Genomic DNA, 24623 nt, shown 5'->3' on the forward strand with positions numbered 1-24623 from the left:
GAGAGCCAACTGCACTGGACAGCAATTAAGAATATTTCAGCTTTCAGAAGCAGATTTATTTGGATACATGTCAACACAACCTTTTCAAGAATCAGAAACAACAAAGGTGTAAATCACTGTATGCCATTACATTTTACATTTTGAAAATATATGTATATACAGAAATTTTCAAAAAAGTCTGAACATTCATTCCAAAATAACAATGGCAGAAAGTGACATACAAACATACCTTCCATAGATGTGAGGTTGTATGTATGTACGTATGTGTACATATACACAGAGAAACATAAAATAAATTGGCTCTGCAACTTAGAATGAAGTGTTGCTGGAATGTTACATAATGAAATCATTTTTTTTTCCTTTCATATGAAATAACCTTAATCCTGATACTCAAGTAGGTATAGACTTTTCTATTTTTCCTTCTTCTTACCAATACTACTCAGCCAATGTGGCCTTCAAAACATTTTATTAGTGCAAAGTAATCCAGCACTACAATTAACATAGCTCTTGTATTTTAGTTAGCTTTGTAATATTTAAACTAAAAGTCTATATTGTTCTCTGCTGACCAAACTGTAAACAAATCAGTACCACTGCCTTCTACATTTCCAAACAGCAGCCTCTATATCCTTATCTAGTTATACTATCCCCCACCTCACCAAAGATGAAAAAAAAGATGTTATGTACAACTGCTATCTCATCCAAGTAGCACGGCCAAGTCCTCCAACAGGTGGCATGCCAGGGGGTGGTATTGGAGGTGGTACAGGTGGCTGTCCACCAGGGGGCACTGTGGGAGGAGGATAGCTTGCAGGTGGCATGCCAAGTCCTGGAGGGGGATGAGGTGGGACTGCATGAGAAGGAGGTAACCGAGGAGGTGGGAAATTTGGGTTGTAAGTAGGTGGTGGAGGGTATCCTGGAGTAGGAGGAGGAATGGTAGGTGGAGGGAATGATGTGGGCGGAGGAGGAGGGACAGGAGGAGGAGGGTTGGGAGGATATACATGAGGATGATATGGCAAATGAGTTGGAGGTCCATAGGTAGGTGGTAAAGCTCCATAAGTTGGTGCTTCTGTTTTCATCATCGATTGGAGACTCTGATACCCTTCTCCTGACATGTATGAATTAGTAGTGGACATACCAGTTATGTAACTGGAAGGTGGGGGTGGGGGTGGTGGACGATGAGGCATAGGTGGTGGCTGGTGTACAGGAGCCGGATGAGATGGCGGAGCAATCTGGACCTTGGTTATCTCTGCAGAATCTACTGCAGTAGTTTGATCAGTTCCTATGGAAACTGTAGTTGTCAATGGAGGTTTATGTTCTGAAAAACAGTAAAATAATAATAATAATAATAATAATAATAATAATAATAATAATAATAATACACACATATACTTTAGGTACCTATACAGTCACAAGAGATTACAACAACTAAAGTCTTCATACGAAATACCTAATTTATTTTACAATTAGTGAAACATCAGATAATTATAACAAAAGATTCTGAAGTCAAACGTTTGCTTTGATCCCTTGTAGCTTTTGAGAAGATAAGGAAAAACTTAGAAAAACAGTGCCAAGATAGGGCAGTATATCAACAAAGAAAGATGGTAGCCCCAAATTAGAAAAGGAATCCCAAACTAATAAAAGATACTTTTTGCCCTTCTCCTACATTCCTCATTATACATGGGAAAATTCTATGCCAATGAACAGTCCCTATCAGTTGGACTGATGGGTACATTTGGAATTCTATGAAGGTTAGTTATTACAGTTACTAATTGTAAACCACTGATTACTAAAATGTAATCTGCCAGTCTCCCAGCCCCACCTGTTTGCAGGACACTTCCTACTATATTTGCTTACTTTTGTTCTCTGGGCAGGTGGGCACACTTCCAAACAAAACACTGGACTGCAGCAGCAATTTTTTTATTTTCTAAAAAAGTGTATGGGTCTGCAGCATTCTTGGAAGTAAAAATGATACTGAAGACTGGTGCCTTGCTTTATAGCACAGCAACCTTCCCTTTCATAAAATAAAACTTTTGTAACAAATGTTTAAAAAAGGCAGGGAATATGTTGATTACAAAAGGAGGTGTCAAAGGGAACACTGGAGATCTTGGATGCCCTCTGGGGATCCTATTCTATTTCCATTAGATAGCTAACACAATGGCTATAATGACAGTACAGCATGGTTTTCTACACCATGAAAATGAAAGAGACAATTATTTGAATGCCTGACTCTCTGTGGAATAATGGTGAATAAGAAAAATTGTATTCTTATAGCCCAAATCATACTGTTAACTGAAAACCCACCCAAATAAGTAATTTACAGCAGTGTTAGAATAACAATCTTAAATATGTTGAAATGACTGTCACAGAAATTCTAGAAAAATATTAAAAGTTCTCATTTCACTCATTCCTCAACCAATTTGTCTAAAAATTCTGCTAATCTGCTAGTGCCAATTTTAGATTAAAAATGGAACATCTAAGTAAATGTTTATCACTAGGACCACAACTTTGCAGTTGCATGTGCACAAGATGGTAACCAGAGATCAGAATTTTCAAGCTTTGGCTTTCATACACGATCTTATTTCAGCTATTTTTAATATTTAAAACAAAGGTATTTGTGGTATTATGCAGTAGTGCTTGCTACTTGGTAAAAATTCTTGATCACTGGTATACAAAATAATTGTAAAATTTATCAAACAAATACAAAGAAGTTTTATCTCAGCTGCTGCACATTCTAATTTCAGTAATCAATGAACATATGCAGAAAGCAGTAAAATATAGCAGATAGCTGTACATAATTTATAACTATTTGGCAGAATCTCCAATATTTATATTGGAGGGATGTTATATTTAAGAAATAGAATTATGATAGAAAGATGTGTACTGCCTTTCCTTGGTCCTGTTATTATTTTCCAACAAAATATAGTGTGAAAAACAAAATTTGCTATTGATAGTCCTTCAAAACCCTATTCATTTCAGCAAATATTAAGACTGCATTAGTATCATGGACAAAGATACTTTCCCAGTTAAGGAGGAAGAAGATTCCCTTCCAAAACAGTAATCAACTGACTTTCATTTCCCCAGTGACAACAATAAAATGCCCTCCACTATAGGTAAAAATAGTCGAGGGGACACATAGTATATAGAGCTCAGTCCCCCAAAGTTTTGCCACTCCTCCAACTTGTGTCCACTGGCTCTACGCTCAAATGCTACAATGTTTCTTATCAACCTATATTCTCAGAAGTCAACATGAAACCAGGGCAACAGGTGGAACTCTATATTTCCAAATGATGAAAAGCAGGCAGATGTGCAGGATACAGCTGAGTTTAGGCTGAATCTCAGCATTATTGATAAGCATGTAATTATAGTTTTCAGAAAATTACACAAGAAGAAACATAGTATTTTGTACCTAACATTAGAACTTACCAGGTGGTGGATGCGCAGATGGTACTGGTGGATGAGTAGCTTCAATTTTAGCAATTTTAGAAGGAGGTACCTCTGAAAACAAAACAAAACAAAAAATTAGATGTGACATTTTATTTAACATAACAGCTAAAAAATAGCAAAAAGGTTATTTAAAAATAAGGAAACTAATAATTTAATTGTAGAGTTTAAGGTTCAATGGTACCTTAGTTGACAACAGACATGCATAGTAATGTATTATAAATAACTATCTTTTTTAACTATACAAAAAAGTCTATTTTACCTGCAGTTTTGGTTTCATCCTTTGGCGATACTGCCTGCTAAGAAAAAAACATTCAAATTACAATAGTAATACTAAAAGCACTGAGAAAAAAATACAGTGGGGCAAAAAAGTATTTAGTCAGCCACCAATTGTGCAAGTTCTCCCACTTAAAAAGATGAGAGAGGCCTGTAATTTTCATCATAGGTATACCTCAACTATGAGAGACAAAATGAGAAAAAAAAATCCAGAAAATCACATTGTCTGATTTTTAAAGAATTTATTTGCAAATCCTGGTGGAAAATAAGTATTTGGTCACCTACAAACAAGCAAGATGTCTGGCTCTCACAGACCTGTAACTACTTCTTTAAGAGGCTCCTCTGTCCTCCACTTGTTACCTGTAGTAATGGCACCTGTTTGACCTTGTTATCAGTATAAAAGACACCTGTCCACAACCTCAAACAGTCACACTCCAAAGTCCACTATGGCCAAGACCAAAGATCTGTTGAAGGACACCAGAAACAAAATTGTAGACCTGCACCAGGCTGGGAAGACTGAATCTGCAATAGGCAAGCAGCTTGGTGTGAAGAAATCAACTGTGGGAGCAATAATTAGAAAATGGAAGACATACAAGACCACTGATAATCTCCCTTGATCTGGGGCTCCATGCAAGATCTCACCCTGTGGGGTCAAAATGATCACAAGAACGGTGAGCAAAAATCCCAGAACCACACGGGGGGACCTAGTGAATGACCTGCAGAGAGCTAGGACCAAAGTTAACAAAGGCTACCATCAGTAACACACTATGCCGCCAGGGACTCAAATCCTGCAGTGCCAGACGTGTCCCCCTGCTTAAGCCAGTACATGTCCGGGCCCGTCTGAAGTTTGCTAGAGAGCATTTGGACGATCCAGAAGAGGATTGAGAGAATGTCATATGGTCAGATGAAACCAAAGTAGAACGTTTTGGTCTAAACGTAACTCGTCATGTTTGGAGGAGAGAGAATGCTGAGTTGCATCCAAAGGACACCATACCTACTGTGAAGCAAAGGGGTGGAAACATCATGCTTTGGGGCTGTTTTTCTGCAAAGGGACCAGGACGACTGATCCGTGTAAAGGAAAGAATGAATGGGGCCATGTATCGTGAGATTTTGAGTGAACACCTCCTTCCATCAGCAAGGGCATTGAAGATGAAACGTGGTTGGGTCTTTCAGCATGACAATGATCCCAAACACACCGCCCGGGCAACGAAGGAGTGGCTTCGTAAGAAGCATTTCAAGGTCCTGGAGTGGCCTAGCCAGCCTCCAGATCTCAACCCCATGGAAAACCTTTGGAGGGAGTTGAAAGTCCGTGTTGCCCAGCGACAGCCCCAAAACATCACTGCTCTAGAGGAGATCTGCATGGAGGAATGGGCCAAAATACCAGCAACAGTGTGTGAAAACCTTGTGAAGACTTACAGAAAACGTTTGACCTCTGTCATTGCCAACAAAGGATATATAACAAAGTATTGAGATGAACTTTTGATATTGACCAAATACTTATTTTCCACCATGATTTGCAAATAAATTCTTTAAAAATCAGACAATGTGATTTTCTGGATTTTCCCCCCATTTTGTCTCTCATAGTTGAGGTATACCTATGATGAAAATTACAGGCCTCTCTCATCTTTTTAAGTGGGAGAACTTGCACAATTGGTGGCTGACTAAATACCTTTTTGCCCCACTGTACATTCTAAAGCCACATCTTGACTGCAAATATTGTGAGTTGAGAGAACAGCCATATCTACTGTTGAATTCAACATGTTGAAGACTGGGATCTAAATCCTTGGAATAAATGATATAACTAACAGCAAAGTTTATCGCTATTTTTACTACTGGTAACAACTGCTAAAGACTTTAGCCTTTCAGTGTCTGAGGTTCCAGGCACACTGCACCAATTGCCTTCCCCATTTTACAACGATGCCATATTCCTTGGATTCATTTGCTCCTCAGCACCCTCTGTGATCCGTGCTCAGATAAGAAATTACTTAGCATTGTATTCACTTCCATTCCAATTTATACTTTCTTAGGCTGCAGACAAAGATCTGTGGATTTTTTCTTCCACATTCAGCACCTTTTATAAGTAGTGCTTTATAAGCAATAAATCTAGGTAATCTAATTTCAGAATTCTTTGTACTAAAAAGCACTATATAAACCCCTCAACAAATATAGGCAAGAGAAAAAACATCCATCATGTTTTATAACACAAAGCATTTTTTCTGTCATTCTTACCACAGGCCGCTTTGTCTGTCTGGGAGGACTTGACTGGGGAGATGGTTTTTTGGGTTGCTGAGTCTGTGTTTGCTGCTGCTGCTGCCCTCCCTGTTGGGGGTCTTTGGGCTGTTGGGGTTGAGACGGCTCTGAACTCTGAGAAGGCTGTGGCTGCTGGGCTGGAGGCACTTGTGGTGTAGGCTGGAGGGAGGGAGGCTGCTGCAGCTGGTGGGGGGTATGGTGAGGCATTTGTTGTTTCCCCTGTGAGTACAGATCCAGGATCTGATGACAGATGTCTAGGGAAAAGGGGGGGGGGAGAATTGCAGAAGTTACACATTTTAACCATTAGCCAAATACATTCTTGAAAGTTGCATTCAAAGTCATACACATTTATTCAATCTAACAGTTTTTTTATCAAAAATCCACCAAGCTTAGTATTAGCGCATTTTTCTTAGCTCTGTTTTAGACAAAAGCTAAAGAATAACCACCCCTGGAAGTTCACTGGGCAGAACTATTTTCAAACAAGGGGATTCTCTTTCTCTTTCACACAAATATCTCTTTATAGACATGTGTGTGTGTGTGTAGTTCTTGAACTAAGACATGGATTCCCTATGTCATTAAGGCCACTGAGAACTAACATCTGTATGCCCTCGCCATGATTTTTATAATTAACATTTGGAAATTGTTCAAAACAGTGTATCTTGAGATTCTCTGGAAAGACAAAAGCCTTGCATCCAAAGCACAATTAATTTCAAGGTCCATCCTTTCAATGCACATTTTAAAGATGATAAACTGAGCATTCAGATTAAAAAATACAGAAATAATTGCTTCTTTTTAAACCTACAGTTTCATTTAAGGGCCTATTTATATCTAATTATAAATTACTGACTTCATCATCATCTTGATTTCAAATCATAAAGGGGTTGGGAAAGGATCCTCAGTTCTGGGCTTGGCTTCGTTTCCCACACTGATACAAATAATTTTATGAATAATATAATTTTCCATAAATATTTCATAGAAACAAATGAAACTAAGCTTTCCTCATGCAATTTCAAAACGAGCTGTAAAAACACCTGTACTTTAAGTTTATATTCTAGTTTAGGATAAACTGTAGTTTGTTTGTTTATTTATTTATATTTCAAACTTAGATATCACCCATCTCATGAAGAAGTTACTCTAGGCAGTTCACAATAAAACAATAAATATTAAAATACAATAAAAACAGTATAAAAATACAATAAAAATAGAATAAAACCAAACACATACACAAATAATAATATCTTCCAAGATGTTGATGATCAGTAAGATGTTAACATATGGGAGCATCTTCAAGGTGCTAGCCACCCCCAAGGTTGGTTGCCCCTTTCTTCGCCCTTGCCAGGTGGCAGAGCCAGGTCTTGGCTGCCTTCCGGAAGGACAAGAGAGCTGGGGCCTGCCTCACCTCTGTGGGGAGACTATTCCACAGGATGGGGGCCACAGCAGAGAAGGCTCTCTTTCTGGACCCCGCCAGTCAATATTCCTTCACTGATGGGGTCCGCAGCATACCCTCTCTGCCTGACCAGATGGGATGGGTGGATATAATGGGGGTGAGATGGTCCCTCAGGTAACCCGGTCCCATACCATGTAGGGCTTCAAAGGTGATAACCAACACCTTGAATTGGACCCAGAAGCAAACTGGGACCCAATGCAGCTCATGCAGCAAAGGTATAACATGTGCTATCTTTGGGGCACCTAAAATTGCCCATGCAGCTGCATTTTGAGCCAGCTGAAGCTTTCGGATACTTTTCAAGGGTAGCCCCATGGATAGCGCATTGCAATAGTTTATACGGGAGATGACTAGGGCATGAGTGACTGACTGGAGGGACTCCTGATCCAGAAAAGGGCATCGCTGGTGCACAACACGTAGTTGAGCAAAGGCCCTCCTGGCCATGACTGCCACCTGCTCTTCAAGCAGGAGTTGTGAGTCCAGGAGGACCCACAGATTACGCACCGCATCTGTCTGGGGTAGTGCCACCCCATCCAGAACCAAAGATGGTAAACTTCCAGATACAGAGGAGCCCCCAACCCACAGCCACTCCATCTTGCCAGGGTTCAGCTGAAGCCTGTTGTTCCCCATCCAGACCCCCCACAGCCTCCAGGCACCACGAAAGGGTAGTCATGGCATCACTCAGATCATTTGGGATGAAGATGTTTAACTGGGTATCATCTGCATATTGATGATACCTCATCCCATGTGGTGGGTGATCTTGCCCAGTGGTTTCACGTAGATGTTAAAAAGGAGTGGGGAAAGTACCGAACTACTACAACTACAACTAAGGTATGCCTTAATAGCGGCTCTAGCCTGTGTTCGGTCAGATTCAATCCTTGTTTTCCTCCAGCGACGCTCTAGACGTCTCTTAATCCTTTTCAGAACCCTCAACTTCTCTGTAAACCACGGGGAGTATCGGGCTCGATAGGTCAAGAGAGGTCGCACAGGCGCAATCTTGTCCAAGGCCTTGGCCACCTTCCTATTCCAGGTAGCGGCCAGGGCCTCCGCTGGACCATCCAGCAGATCCTCGGGTATAACCCCCAGCTCCCTCTGGAACCCCACTGGGTCCATCAGTTGCAGGGGGCGAACCAATCGAGTGGGTCCTGCCTCCCTCCAGAGGGGGTTGGCATAGGAGAATCTCAAGGCCACCAGGGCATGATCAGACCATGACGGGGGGACAGATGTAATTCCCCCTTCAGATCACGCTGCCACTGCTCAGACAAGAAAAGCAAATCCGGTGTGAGGCCACTGTCCCAAGTCAGGTTGCGAATAAACTGAGGCAGGCCCATGGCCACTGTGCCCCTTTCACCGGCCTCCCTCACTCACTCTCAACACTCACACCCTCATTCACACTTTATACATTCTTAGATACAGTTTAACTATTTGCTTGGCAATTTATTCCTCTAACGTATTAATACCCCTATCAGCCCATGAATTCTAATAATAATAATGAGGAAGAAGAGGATTTATTGGGATTATCTCACAGGGTAAATTTATCAATAGTCAATAACAGTCTGTTGAATAACAGTCAAAATTGGATTTCCAGCCCAACATCTTCCAAATATAGTTAAAATGCAAACAATATAAGCTGTAAAAAGGCAATAAGCACCAGATTGCAAATATTTCAGGTACCTTCCAGGACGTCAACAGGTACGTCTTGTACAAATTGTTCCCACCATCTTCTGTACATTGGCTTTGAGGTCCACTCCTGAATTTCAAATTTGCACAAGCGGCCAGCTAGATACATAACTGCAACTGCTATAATTTCAGGTTCCCATTGCAGAGAGAGTGTAGTACACAAACTAAAAACAAAAACAAAAACAAAACACACATTGGGGGGAGAGCAATTTTTCAACAGACATTTGCATAAAGGTACAGATGAATAGTAAAGTGCCTGAAATGTCCCACAACATAAGTATTAATAACCAAAACAATCAAATGTTTTACTGTATAAAATTGTATGACATTGGTAAACATCAGTCTCACAATCAACAGCAACACAAATTATCTAAAGACTTTAAGAAAAAATGTAATGCCGTTGGTTGGTATGAAATTTTATGAGTGTGTATGTATATATGTATGTATGTCTGTATGTACGTATGTAAAAAATATACTGTCCATTACTTGTGACTCAGGGTGGCATACACAATTAAAAACAACAAATACCTGGGCTTCCAGAGGAAGATGGCGGATTGAAGACAGCTCTGCAGACAAGCAGAGCTGACGTTTGCAGCATTTTACAAGGGAGCCAAAGCAGATCAGCTCCTACGATCCTCTCTGGATCAAAGAGAGCAACACAAGATCATCCAAGCTGCTTTCTCCTTATGGTCGTTCCTGTTCCTCATAAACAGACCGCAAGATAGCAGTCTCAGGTGGAGGGGGAACTTGCCATATTTGCTCTAGCTGCAAACGGAGCCTTTCAAACGACACTAAGTTTGTGCACTTCCCTTGCTAACCATTTTTAGAAATTCCCTATTAACTGTTTCAAAGAAGTTAGACATCTGCAGAGTGACAAGGCTGGAGATACCAAGCGAGTACTTTCAACCCTCAATATAACAATATGAAGATCTATTTTTATAATATTTAAGAATTTAAACACCAGAAAGACAAGGTTTTGGCTAGAGAAAATTTTAAGGGCTTAGAAAACACTGGAATTTTGGACTTTGAATATTAAGACTTTGAAATTATTTTTTTAAACAAATAAATGTATGTCTGTGGGAAAGTAACTTATAATGGCGTTTAGAGACTTCTTTGAAGAACTGCGTAGAGACCTGTGTCATGAATTTGATACTACACTTGATCTTAGCCAAAAGGCCGAGAAAGAAAAGCTTTAAACAAAGGGTTTTGGACGTGGCTGCCCAAGAGGATATAGCATTTCTTAAACGTCTCAAGTCCTTGCTGGCCCAACACAAATCAGTCTTTCAACTAGAAAAGTACTTAACTACTCCTTTACCCCAATATCTTAGAAAGAGCTTTTACTAGAGCTCGTTTCAATCAATTAGACTCTATGGTAAGATATGGGAGATTTCAAGGAGTTCTATATGAAGAAAGGCTGTGTATTTGTGGGTCCTCAGATGTTGAAGGTACTGCACACATCTTATTCGATTGCAAATTATACTCGGTAGAAAGGACTGACCACTTATATCTATATTTAAAAATAAAAAATACTGGAGCAGCCAGCAGAAACTTTTCTACTTTTTACAGGACAAGAACCTGCATATTACCAGTAAGACTGCACTCTTCATATCAAAGGCAACTACAAAGAGGACGGTTTAGACCAGATTGGTGTTGACTGTAGGGGTGACGGTTTGATATGAACTTGTATCATAGTTTTACTTATATTTTTACTAATTCTTATCTGTATGTTTACAATGGCTTTTTATTTTATTTCCTTTATACTTGATATGGTCAACAGACTAAATCAATAAAGATGATTGATTATCATGAATTTGATTCAATCGTGTCAGTTATGTTGTGTCTTCTTGAGAACAGTTTGTTCCCACACAATGTTACAGAATGAGATGCAGCAAAATTTACTTGAGGAAAATATGAACAAGACTCTGAATAAGAATCTATCACCAGATATAGAGAGAAAGCTGGATGAGGTTTTAAAAATCAAGAAGGCAATAAAAATGATAATCCCAAAGTACAATTAGAATAATTTCCTTTTGTTGGATTTATAAAAGAGACTGTTTAAAGTGCTAAAGAAATTTATAACAAGTATCAACAATAATCTGAACGGATTACAGAGAAAGACTGCCCTGTATAGAAGAAAAAAGGATTATAAAGTCATTTGATCAGGGATAAAATGGGATATGTTGTTATTCTGGGTGGTTCTTTCTGGGTTTATTAATATCCACCAAAATGGATAGAAAAATGTGGTGTACTGGATTTGCTTACATTTAATATAAGTCTTTTCCCCTGTAGCTGCTTTATGCAATCCTATTTTCATAGTACATAAACTGGCTTTGCATTTAACTGTTTCTCTTTATTCAAAGAAAGTTTGGAGAATTTATCCTTTTAAAGGATAAATTATTTCTCTTTGTTATATTAAATTCTACTCTTTTGTTTATATTAGGATACTGGGATTATATTTGTGAAACATGGATGTGTTTATAGTTTAGAGTGGAGATATGGAATGTGTATTTGAATGGGATAAGTTGCTTGGAATGTTGTGTATTAGAGCTTGTCTTTTGTAAAGGAGAAATGGTCTTTGTCATGTTAAACTTGGGTTTTTAAAATGTTGTTTATATTAGGATATAGGGACTGTTTTATGCCTTTTAAATGGGATTTTGTTATAGTTTTGAGTTGAGATACAGAATGTTGAGTTTTTTATATATTAATGTTAAAATCGTAAAGCTTTGTTTGGATCTTTTGCTGGTAACTGGATTGCCGATGTTACTTATTTGGTTTCCTTATGTTCAGAAATGGGTTATTAGATGAAAAGTTTTATATTTGTTAGCTAAGAGGTGGTGAAGAGATCAGGGAATTGTTTATACCTGCCATAATGAGAGCGCTTTCTTGGGGAGGGTTTTTCTTCTTTTTTATATATTTTTTCCTTGCATTTCTTCCTTCTCTTTTTTTTCTTCTAGTTTGTATTATCTTGTATTGTTTTATTCAAAACTTTTAATAAATTTATCAAAAAAAAACCCTACAAGAGGCATTAAAATATAGCAAAGCACATTGTGTTATGATTTAAGAGCCAGTTTGGTGTAGTGGCTAAGGCTTCAGGCTAGAAAGCAGGAGACTGTGAGTTCTAGTCCTGCCTTAGGCACAAAGCCAGCTGGGTGACCTCAGGCTAGTCGTGCTCTTTCAGCCTGAGGAAGAAATGGTGAACCATTTCCAAAATCTTGCCAAGAAAACTGCAGGGACTTGTACAGGCAGTCACAAGGAGTCAACACTGACTCAAAGGCATGCATGCACACATGCACATGCGCACGCACACACACACACACACACAAATTGTGTTAGAGATATCTTCAGATACTCTGAATGAATCAGAAACAATAAAGACAGGAACAAAACCTCCCAACCGGGGCAAAAAAGAAGGTCTCTAGAGAATTCTGAAAGGTAGACAGGATCAGTGCCATTTGAATCTCAGGGGAAATGCTGTTCCATAAGATGGGTGTGGCAACAGAAAAAGCACATCTCCTGGGTCCCACCAGGTGATATTGCTTAAATGATGAGACCCAGAGCATGCCTGATTTTATATCATCTTATCAGATCTTATTGGATGGACAAGCAATCTTGCAAATAACCAGGGTCTGTGACATGAAAGGCTTTACAAGTAATGAGCTGCACCTTGGATTGCACCCTGACGCCCACTGGTAACCAGGGCAGCTTGCAAAGCAGCCATGTAACACGGGTGCATCTCACTCTACTGTGCTGTGGGCCAGCTATAGCTTCCAAGTGATCTTCAAGTGCAGCCCATATACAATATGTTGCAATAACCCAGATTAGAAGTGATCATCAAGGCATGAGTGACTGAATAGGACCTCCTGGTCCAGGAATGGGCACAACTGGCACAGATGGATTTGAACAAAGGCCCTCTAAACTACAGCTGTCACTTGCTCTTCAAGCAGGAATGTGAATATAGAACGATCCCCAAATACTGACACCCTATCCAGAACCAAAGATGGAAACTCCCTGGAACCAGGTGACCCCAACATTCACAACCATTCAGACTTGTTAGGAATGAGTCTGTGCCTGTTCTTCCCTAACCAAATCTCTACAGACTCTACATACTAGAGACAGAACCTCAACATCATCAACTGGCTGGCTGCTGAGATATACATTGGGTATCAGTATCACTTACAAGAAACTGCAATAGGACAGGTAGACTGAATTCATGATTCTTTCTTGCAGTATTCTCATTTCTTTATAACAACTAATATTTATGAAATTCAATGGCAGTGAAATCCAGAAAGCTCCAAAGCAAAGTTTCATTGTTTACACTTTTGTCAGTAAACAATAACTAAAGCCTCCCAGAAGGTGATGTGTGGATGGGTTCTGACAGTGGTAAATGCATCCCTGAAAAAGGGAGTGGTCCCATCAACACTTAAGCAGGTGGTAGTCTGCCCCCTCAAGTAGTAGTTGCTAGATCTCACCTTTTGGACAACTTGAGCCCTCTCTCCACCATTCTTTTTAAGGAAGATTGATGAGAAATTGATTGCACTGGAGAGAATCCTGGAGGAAGCAGATTATCTAGACCCCTTCTACTCAGGTTTCGAGAGCATGGGACTGAAACAGCATTGGTCACTCTTGTAAAAGACTTCTATTAGGAGTAAGATGGAAATAGTACGTCTATTTTTGCCATTTTGACCCCTCAGCAGTTTTGATGCCATTGATCACAGTATACTTCTGGACCAGCTTCAGGGGTTAGGTACGGGAACACAGTCTTGCACTAGTTCTCTTCCTTCCTCCAGAGTAGTTCTAAATTGGTGTTGATGGGGGGGGTGCAGGACTTGATACTTTCCTGCTTAGCATTTACATGAAACCACTGGATGAGGTCATTCAATGCCACAGGCTAAATACACTGATGATTCTCAGTAATAAATCTCCAGGCTGACCAAGAGGTACCATGGAGATTCTGTCCCAGTGTCTGGAGGCTGCAGGAGTCTGGATGGAGGAGGAACAGGTTTCAGCTCAACTCTAGCAAGACAGAGTAGATTTGGGTTTCAGGCCCACCCAGGTCTACTGATATTCCATCTTCAGTTCTGAATGGGCTTGCGCTACTCCAGATAGAATTGCTATTCAGTTTTGGGGTCCTCCTGGATTCATAGCTCCTTTTTGAGGAGCAGATGGCCAGGGAGCTTTTGCACAGCTTTGTGTTATGTGTCAATTGTGCCCAGGAGGTTTGATGAATGGTCACTTATGCTTTGGTCATCTCCATATGGATTACCACAATGCACTTTGCATGGGACTGCCCTTGAAGAACCCAGAAGTTGCATTTGGTACAGAATGCAACAGCACGGACAATTATGGGTGTTTCACAATTCACCCATGTTGCACCTTTTCTCTGCAAGCTGCATTGGCTCCCAACAGGCTTCTGAATACAAGTGATGGTGCTAGTTATCTATAAAGCCCTTCAGGGCATGGGGCCAGGATACTTGAAGGAGTGCCTCACTCCAATTGTCTGAACTCGCTCTGTTAGATCTGGTAGGAGCGACATGCTCTGGATCCCATCAATTAAATAATGCCATCTTGCAAGACCCAGAAAGGGTGCCTTTTCTGTCGTCGAGCTTGCCTTCTGGAATACCTTACCACCTGTGATTAGACTGACCCCAATCCTGCTGGCTTTCTGGAAAATATTTCAGACCTGGCTGTTTGCTAAGGCATGGGGGTCAGGAAGTAAGTGAGGCCTGGGTGGTTTTTTAAAAAAAACATTATTCTGGGCTGCCATTTGTTTCTCTCTGATTATATATCATTATTTTAATTTTCAATTCTGTTCAATGTCCAAGGTCACTTTTGTGAGAGGGAAGGCCATATAAATCTACATAAATAAATAAAATAAAACAAAACAGGGCATGGATAACTAGGGTCATTCCTCTCCTCATAGCTGATGCACCTGTTCAAGGTGTTCAAAATGCTCTGTGACAGAGGCTATCTGTACCTCTAATGACAGATACAGATCACTAAGGACCTCAGACCACAAACACATTCCTCAAGGGCAGACAATCTTCCCTCAGTGGTAATCTAAGGAGGACTGAATGGTAGTGGGTTAAAGCCAGCAGTGGATGGATCCAGATCCAAAGGTGGTAGAGAAATCCATTCTTTCTGATGCACCCTTTTTTCACTTTCTGTTGACCTCTTCTTTCATTCTTTCTTTCTGACATCTCTTTCTTTCTTCGTAGGGAAGTGACAAATAGCTATTACCAGAGATTGGAATTTGTGCAAACGGCTGCATGAAATTAGCACATTCCAAAGCACATAAGCAATCTGTGACTAAGAAGATATGATTGGGTACACTGAATTATTTTAAAACCCCGAGGGAATAAATATCCGGAATCTGCAATAGAATTTGAACAGAATGATTATAACATATGACTGGAGATGGGGTGGCAGTGGAGGGGTGTCTTACCTGTCATTTACAAAAGTCCATGCCATTTGAACCAGTTTTTGAATTTTGTTTTTATCACCTATTGGGAAAAGGGGGAAAGAATGACTAGGTTAAGCCATACTAAAAGAATCCTCTGTTTGTTCAGAACCTCACTACAGGTTCTCCTCAACTTACAATGGCAATTGGGACTGGAATTTCTGTCACTAAGCGATGTGGTCATAAAGTGCAACCACATTGCTTAGTGACAGCAATTCCTGCAGTCCTAGTTGCCACTGTTAACTGAATCCGATGGTCCTTAGGCGAGGTAACTTCCGCAGGCTTCCCACAACCAAAGTCAGTGGGGAAGCTGGCAGGAAGTTGCAAGTCCCAGGCCTGCAGGCAGGTAAGTGGCTGTTGTCAGGCGGGGGAGAGAGTGAGAGAGTGGGCAGGGGAGGGTAATGGGGTGCACGGGTTGGGAAGGGCGCGCGGTGGTGTGGCATGGGTCAGGGAGGGTGTGTGGGGGTGCAGTGCAGCTCAGGGAGGGTGCGTGGGGGTGCGGCGTGGGTCAAGGAGGGTGTGAGGGGGTGTGGTGCAGGTTGTGGAGGGTGTGCAGGAGTGCACGAGGTGCCACACGGGTTGGGAAGGGTATGCAGAGGTGTGGTATGGGTCAGGAAGGGTGCACAGGTGGCGTGTGTTGAGAAAGGTGTGTGGGGGTGAGTGGCATGAGCACAGAGGGGCTGTGGGAGGGTGCGTCGGTGGGGGGAACTTACCCTAGAAACTTGCAATCTTCCCTTCCAGCTTCTCCTTTGACTTTGAGGAAGCCGGCATGGGAGATTTCAAATGGTGATCATGTGATCGCAGGGCGCTTGGCAACTGGTTATAAGTGCGAACGGGTTATCAAGCACCCAGACTGCGATCACATGACTGCGAGGGTGATGGGATGACTGCAACTTTGAGCCTTTTCCCAATTTTCAACTTGGAGAGAAGGTGAGAACCATCTGAACTGTATGGGCAACTTTCCCTAGCTCTGATATTTAGGAAGCCTGGAGGCTGTTTGGTGTCTACGCCACCAGACATGATCAAATCCACACCAATTCCTATCACTGTCTTTACTGTTCAGGAGCAAAAAAAGTAACCATAGAGAGATACTTTCTTAGGCTACCATCCCACTTAGAAATCTTGGAGAATGGCAAAGAAGTGTCAGACTTTGCTTTCTAATATGCATATAGGCATCAGAGCCCAATGGAACAGGTTCCCTTTTCCCAAACAAGAAGTCAAAGATGGCTGGTGTGGGTCTTCCGGGCTGTGTGGCCATGTTCTGGAAGCTTTGCTTCTTAATGTTTCGCCAGCACCCGTGACCGGCATCTTCAGAGTGCAGGAGCACAGACAGGAGCAGTTCTCTCTGTGCCCAGGGTGGTGTGACCCTTTTGTGGGTATTTATAGAGATCTGGGAGGGGGGGGAAGGGGGGGATGGGGGGGTTGGGTTACTGAGTGGCTGCTTGTTTTGGTGTCAGAATCTGTGTGTATCTTCCTGGGGATTAGGCAGGGTTGTTTCCTAACGTTTCGCCAGCACCTGTGACTGGCATCTTCAGAGTGCAGGAGCACAGACAGGAGCAGTTCTCTCTGTGGCCAGGGTGATGTGACCCTTTTGTGGGTATTTATAGAGATCTGAGGGGGGGGGAAGGGGGGATTGGGGGGGTGCGGGGGTTGGGTCACAGGTGCTGGCGAAATGTTAGGAAACAAAACTTCCAGAACACGGCCACACAGCCCGGAAGACCCACACCAGCCATCGTATTCCGGCCGTGAAAGCCTTCAACAATACAAGAAGTCAAAGGTTTGGGGCAGGGGGCTTGTTACAGGCTCATCAGATTTCTGAATAAAGCAAGAAAAATAATTTTATGTGATGGCTCCACTAGAGAAACTATACATACATATCCATCAAGATGGCAATCATGCACATAAATAACAGGATTCATTCACATGCATTAAAACAAAGCAATCATACCTTTGAGCTGCTTTGCATATTTAAGTAGGAACTGATAAGGGTGCTCCACTTGTAAGTCAAATTTTATTGTCTGTAGCAAGATTCTCTCTAAAACCATTACTTCTTCCTAATATCAAGAGAGCAAATGCAAATTCATTGAGCGCACAAAATGTTTTGAGCTCAATCTATTTCCTTAATAGAACAGTCAGTATGGATTCAAGATATTTTGAATTTAAAACATTTTCCATATCCCTACTCATTAGTTTTGTTTTATAAAAGTCCCAGCTGGCATTACATAATGATGCCAGGGGACGCAATATTTATAGTTACTAAGGTAAGCTTATCTATTTTTAAAGTACTTAAAAATACCCTTAGCATCTAAATACAATCTAAGTACATAAAAGCACTTGTATTTTGTAGTTATATGACGACTTTCAGTAACCTTGCCTATCTGTATCCAGGACTTGGTGTTATTATAGCTTAACCACTTCCAGTATAAATTATTTGTGATTGAGACCTATTAGTCTTGTTTTCTTTAATATTAAAACTCTTGGTCTAGTAAGTGAATGTCAAAAGGGACAAAATAGGGGGAAGCAGGAGTAAGAAGAGGTGTGAATCACCAATTCTGTTCATTTATTAAATGTAATTCTATCCTGCCACATTCTCAAAAAGTCTCTCAGCAGCTGTTGTCAATAAGATAGTTGATTTTTTGCCAGTTAAGATTTACTGTTCTTCACTAACATTGCAGTATGTCCAAATGTTAAATTCAACTGCTGATTTAACAATCACATTTGGGGTGGGATGGGGAACATATTACTGTTACACAGTTTGTGGAGGAACAGTGAAACTGCATACATGGGCAGTCAAATGCTAATTACTAGAAAGAAAACAGCTACTGTCAATAACAGAACTAAATGTTCTTTCATAAAGATGTATTTCAATATTAACAATACAGCTTTGAGGACTTTTCCCTGCTAGTTTATGTGGATAGTTTTCAGTTTGTTCTCACTTAAAGCACCAGCCCTAACAAAATGTGAGAACTAGACAATATTTTATTACTATCTTGTTGATAGTAAGTGGAGATCTAAGTATTTCTGGCTTTAACAATTTAGCATGAAATCTAATACCCTAAAAGAAAATTCCAGTAAAAATGGGTGAAACCATCCACAAAAGTCACTATCTCCACAAAGTGGATTAAGGAAGTACTTTCTCTCACACTTGTTATCTGAGTGCCAAAAGGTTAGCTGAATTTTTGAGCCTACAGTAAGTTATATAATAGACAGCCAAAGTAAACTTCATTGGACATTAATCACAAAGCAATCAGAAATTACTAAACATTACATGTGATGTAATTCTCTAGTGATGGACAAGCCTTGTTTAATAAAAGTATGTAGAAACAAGCTAGTAAAGAATTATATCCATTTTAACCTGCAGGACTTCCTTGCATAAATTACTATTATTAAAAAATACCTTTGCAACTAAGTTGTTGGAAGACTTTGTGGCTAAGATAATGCCTACAGTTACTTTAACAAAGAAATAAGTGACAAATGTTTATTTTTTCCAGTTTGCTTACTGTATGCATATGGCTGCACTCTGTGTGGCCAGTTTCACTGCTTCCCCTGTGCAGTGGGTTATTTCTTTGCTGAAAAGACAGGCAAATGCAACAGGAGAACAACACAAGCACTGCAATACATATTGCCTTTGAAAATAACATGTTGAAAATACTAGCTAAATTAATCTAACCAGTGAAATATATTTCAATTATTAATAAATTGCCAATACTTTATATAGAAAAATTCAAGTATTTGAATAATAGAGGCTTACTTCTAGTTTAATCTATTTTATTCTACAAACACTGCTGAAATCTACATAAACAGCTACATATTACTTGGATTGTGCCATGACAAATTTAAGTCAGAGAATCTTCAGCACATCTGAGTTTACCTTTGGATCATCTCCAAACTGTCCAAACTGAACATCATTTAGTAAACTACGAGCTGTTTTGATGATATCTTTACATTTTTTGGGTGTTTCTTCAACTTTCCCTGCTAGGAATAGACAGCAAGCTCCAGTCACCTATTAAAAATATGATTTTAGAAAGCCATTGAATTACATAAGGACAATACATTTTCCTAATGTTATCATAAAAATAGATTACTTGTATCAGAAAGGAAATATTATGATACATGTAGACTTATTTACTTTTGAGTTCATCTCTGATTATGGAATAACTTACAATAACTCTTTTGCTGAACCAAGAGAAAATTAATTCCATACATGTTCTTATTATGCATTCCAGAGAAGTGGAGAACTCTCCAGAACAGAACTCAAGGGCATATAGGAAGCTATCAAGGAGGGAGAAAAGTTAATATTCATGATTACAAGCTGTACATGTCATTAAATTCTGTCTAACAATTATAAATTAAATGTGTTAACATTTCTTAAGTACTACTGTAAGGGAAATTTCCTACATTATGTTCCATGATTTATTTTCTAGACTTTTTGTAATATAGTAGTTGTCTTATGACAGTACTCTTCCAGTACCTAAAATAATGCGAAGACCTGTTCTCTGTGATTCTATACTGCAGGAGTTGGAATAATGTATTTAGATTACAGGAAGGCAGGTGATAGGAGCAGTTCAACAATGGAAGTAATTACTTAGAAAAATGATGGATTCATCTTCATTGGTTGTGCTCAAGCAGAGACTAGCTAGCCATCTGTTCTGGATGCTTTAATTTGGATTCCCACACTGAGCTGGGGTTTGGATCTGATGGCCTCTTCCAGTTTTTGATAAACTAGAATTCTATAGTACCCTTGTTTACTCTGGAAGCACTAAGTACTGGTGACCATAATTTGGTCTGCTTATTACTTCTGCCAGTAAGAGCTAATAAACTAAACAAGAATCGAATAGTTAGCATTGCAGCCAAACCAGGAGTCATTTGTGATATTTTGCAAGCCCAGATTCCAAAGTTGCATTTGTTCTTGGTTTACAAAACCAGTCTTCTCTGGGAACAGCAAGCCATAATCCTGGTTTGTATATACACTGAAGGCCTGATTCAGGCTGTATGTACCAGCATATTCAAAATAAAGATTATACAAAATTTTTAAACTCAAATCTACCTTCTCCACAAAGCCCTTTAAATCCTACAGCAACTATATCTAAGAATATGCAACTAAATAATTGCATATTCCTCCCCCTTTATTCCTGCCTCTAATTCCTTCAAATTCCTGTAATATCTTCTATATATTTCTGGACTGTAGTTTTTGGTTCAGAGACTTTCACTATTTTTTTGTGAAGCCTTAGCGGACACCAATTACATAGTGTAAACCAAAAGCAATATATTAGCACTTACATATCTTGGGAACTGTTTGAAGGAATGGAACATATAAAACCGATGGAAATATATTATTCCAGTTGCCAGTGTGTCATAATGTCTGAATCACAGGATAAGAATGCAACAGATTGCTCAGTTTCAACTATAAATACAACTGAATAAAACTGAATAATATATCAAAGAGAACCAGTCTGGTGTAGTGGTTAAGGGACTAGGCTAGAAACTGGAAGACTGTGAGTTCTAGTCCTGCCTTAGGCATGAAGCCAGCTGGGTCATCTTAGACTAGGCACTTTCATCCGTAGGAAGAAGGCAGTGGCAAACCACTTCCATGATCTTGACAAGAAAACCGCAAGGACTAATCCAGGCAGTTACCAAGAGTCAAGACTGACTCAAAGTCATTAAAAAAACCAAACATTTTAATAGTTTCAATATATTTTAGGAAGACATCCAAATAATGTGGTTATGGAATGGTTACAAAATAAGTAAGATTAATGGATAAAGATACTATATTGAAAGAAGATTACAATCCTAGATGTTTGGGAATAGATTCTTGTACTAAGTAATGCCATATAAAATATGACTGCAAGCAGCCTGCATAAATACAGTTCAACAGATTAGTAACATTACTATTCAACTATAAAAACATTACAAACTAACCTAAGTTTAGCATTTAATAAGCTATTCAGAAATGCTGAGGAAATCATGCTGCAACAGATACATAATTTGACTGGTATATGATACTAGGTTAAGCTAGTTGGAGGATTATGGACTGCAAATAATAAGAAATTGTAAATCAACAGATTTTGTTATTGAAAAAACATTTTTACCAACTAAATAACAGGCCAATCAGCAGTTAAAGCTAAGGAAGGAAAAAAAGCATTGAAATAATAGTTTCTTGTTGCTAATTTTTAAATGAAAGTGGAAACACTATTATTTGGGCAGTAAGTAAAAAGAATATTAATTCAAATCTTAATCCCACATACTGCACAATACAGAAACTCAAAAGGATACAATCCCAAACGGGTTCCTACATCAAATATAAATCGGGCACCTTCTCTTCGGTATCTTGCCTCAGTAGCTGGATCAAGTCCTTCTAGCTGTGATGGTGTATGTGCCAAGTCCTTCTTATCCCAATACCAACATGGTTTTGTGTGGTCCAGATTTGCCAAAGCAACAGAGGGGCTAGAATTTTCTTTGTTTTCCTTCATTTATCAACACAGAATAATTCCCGTAGGGTAGGTTTTCAATTTTTTTTCATATGACTTCAGAACCTATAAAAAAAATAAATTTTGATCACTGAGGCTGTGAGGGATTTGCATTCAAAGCCTAACATGTTTTCAGGCATTTATGTACACCATCTTCTAATTCCTAGCACCCAGGAGCTTAGGTACATGAGCTTTTTTTCCATTTCTAATCTTATTTCCTTCATATTTACTCATTTATTATTTAAAGTTTATTGTGTCTTTTCACTGTATTTTAATCTCTCAAGGTAGCTAGCAACAAACAGGGCTACATTTGAAGAGTACCTGGATGCTACAGCTGGTTCAAAATGCGGCCGCATGTACAATTTTGAGTCCCCCAAGAATGGCACATATAACATCTTTACTGCGCGAACTGCATTATCACTTTTAATATCACTCCCCCGCACTTTGGAACATTCTCCCCCCAGAGGTGTGGCAGGCCCCTACCCTCCTGGCTTTCTGGAAAGGATTAAAGACCTGGCTCTGCCAGCTTGCATGGGGTGATAACAATCTTACCCAATCCTGGGGGTGGCTAGCGGTTTGATGACACTCCCTGAGTGACTGCCAATTATTCTTGGATCTATTTATTTTCTATTTATTAACAGTAGATTGTAATTTTGTAAACTGCCCAGAGTCGTTCAACAAGATGGGTGGTGACAAATTTGATACATACATACCTACATAAATATAAAATAATAGCACCATTGTTTTGGAGAACTGCTGGCCTGCTATGGATATAGAAATCATTGACAGCCAGTTTCCTTAACTTACATTAGCAGTGAGCTACACGATCAACAAAATTTCTAACAGCACAATGGTATTTTCCTATTAAGTACTACTCAGATTACCAAATGGCCAGGTGAAATGAGGTTCAGCTTGCCCTTCAGAGTTTTATTATGTGGAAGTTGGCAAAGTGAAGTTTTCACAGCATAGAACAAAACGTAAAAGCCAAAGTGCCCCAAGTGCAGTACAGTGGTTAAAGTGTTGGTCCAGGATGATCCAGGTTTAAGTCAACCCTCGGTCATGGTAACTCACTGGATGACAATTCTATCTCAGACCAAACTATCTTACAACTTGCTATGATGGGGATTAAAAATGAAGGAAAATCCCCATTTAGGAATCTTGAATTCCTGAAGGAAAGGCTGGACATAAATCTAATAAAAATAATTGCTGCAAATCAAAGCAATGTTAAATCACAGCTATGGAGCAAATTCAAAAACTGGTAGATCTAAACACTAGTAATCCTAAAGTAACTCTAACTCTAGTAAATTTGACTACCTTTACATAAAATCCAAGTATCCAAGTATGATAAGGGTCATACACTGCACTCACCAAACTCAAAACTAGTCATTTGAATGTGATGCTTGAAACAAACTCCATTCTCATGTTATTTTGACCTGAAATAGCTGATTGCCTCCACTTTCCAAAGAACAGCATACTTCCAAACATTAGATTCCAGCCTTTTCAAACATTGGGCTCATTTCTTTATCTGATACTGTCATGCGTTATGGTGGCACTGGTTTAACCAATTATGAATTTAAATCTATAAGATAAAGAGTAATACTTTAAAGGTCCATTATTATTTGCTATCAACTCTCGTCCCCCACAGTAATCTAGGAAAACAATGAAATAAACAGGAATAGTAAGCATATAAAATAGTCCTCTCATTCATCCCCCTAAAATTCTACGAATTTAGCCCATGTTGAAGGCAAGCCCTCAAAAATTAACAAGCTACTACCAATTACAGAGCAAACGCTTTTTTTTAGGTTATTCATTTTATATTCTGAATAAATGCGTCCACGGTTCATTGTCAAGTCAGTGTTATTGGCTTATTTAATACGTTACCTTACCTTGTCAAACAAGACCATATTTTTTTTAAAAAGAAGTTTATTCTGTTTCTGCTCTATATAATTATAATAATTCCGAATTGTTGCCTTTGTATTTTAAAGTTTGGCTGTAACTTTCAAGAATGGCTCTTGGAAATTAGAAAATTTTCTCTCCGGACTTGTCATTAAAATGAATGTCTTTCCACCCTTCACCAGGGCCGCTGCCATTAATTCATCAAAGGCTTCCTATATTTCAACCTCAGTACACCTCTGTAACTCTGGCAATTTCGATCACGCATCCTCTCTTTCACTCAGTCACACAATATTGCGGAACCACTCACGGACGAAGCGTACAACGAAACCCCAAAATCAGCAAGCCATTAACATCGGCTCCTGCGCGACGCCATCTTGCGAAAGCCCAAAGTCGTTGCTGACGTTATTGCGTCGGCGCGCGAGCTGAAGAGAAGAGGGCGGGGTGGAGCAGCATGAGAAAGCGCATTGATACCAAGTCGAGCATCAAAGCTCCAGCCATATCCTCTAACCACCCCTCCCCCAGTAACCCCGCCTGCGCGCGAGAACAAGGCCTGACGTTTCTGTAAAACCTTTTGGAGTTGCTGGCCAATAGGAGACCCACAATAGAAAAAGGAGGCGGTAGCTCTAGCCAATGATTTCTTAGAAGAATGGAGGGGGTGGGGGGAGAAAAATGAGTTGGTTTCGTTTTCCCGCCAATCAAAATTTATTATCCCTCC

General features: G+C 39.7%; 1 protein-coding gene across 6 annotated transcripts; it reads right to left on the reverse strand.

Annotated features, from left to right (window-relative positions):
• Positions 1 to 13: 13 nt before the first annotated feature.
• On the reverse strand, positions 14 to 24432 carry CCNK (cyclin K). 6 transcript variants are annotated; one of them, XM_007440079.4, is made up of 13 exons: positions 24216 to 24430; positions 23381 to 23591; positions 21819 to 22078; positions 20826 to 20907; positions 19417 to 19548; positions 19046 to 19114; positions 17494 to 17599; positions 15531 to 15588; positions 9083 to 9252; positions 5944 to 6218; positions 3701 to 3737; positions 3421 to 3492; positions 15 to 1312 (listed from the first exon to the last, which is right to left on the reverse strand). In XM_007440079.4, the coding sequence occupies exons 3-13, from the start codon at positions 22013 to 22015 to the stop codon at positions 690 to 692; spliced, it is 1821 nt and encodes a 606-aa protein (XP_007440141.1). In that variant the 5' UTR covers positions 22016 to 22078; positions 23381 to 23591; positions 24216 to 24430; the 3' UTR covers positions 15 to 689. The 6 variants fall into 6 exon arrangements, with proteins under 6 accessions (XP_007440144.1, XP_007440141.1, XP_007440140.1 ...); XM_007440082.4 differs by lacking the exon at positions 23381 to 23591 and having other exon boundaries at positions 14 to 1312; positions 3701 to 3734; positions 24216 to 24432; XM_007440078.4 differs by lacking the exon at positions 23381 to 23591.
• Positions 24433 to 24623: the final 191 nt, after the last annotated feature.

Source organism: Python bivittatus, unplaced genomic scaffold (genome assembly GCF_059951505.1).
Source record: "Python bivittatus isolate LINGU-HERP-01145 unplaced genomic scaffold, Pbiv_v1 ctg000580_np1212, whole genome shotgun sequence".
NCBI classification, from domain to species: Eukaryota; Metazoa; Chordata; class Lepidosauria; order Squamata; family Pythonidae; genus Python; species Python bivittatus.

What these genes read in the sequence shown, in the direction of transcription:
- CCNK (XM_007440078.4), bottom strand. Translation starts at nt 22,015, where the DNA reads ATGAAGGAAAACAAAGAAAATTCTAGCCCCTCTGTTGCTTTGGCAAAT. An exon ending in ATATGCAAAGCAGCTCAAAG is followed by an intron (nt 15,589 to 17,493) that starts GTATGATTGCTT and finishes TTTTCCCAATAG; the next exon opens with GTGATAAAAACAAAATTCAA. An exon ending in ATCTGCGCATCCACCACCTG is followed by an intron (nt 1,313 to 3,420) that starts GTAAGTTCTAAT and finishes ACTGTTTTTCAG; the next exon opens with AACATAAACCTCCATTGACA.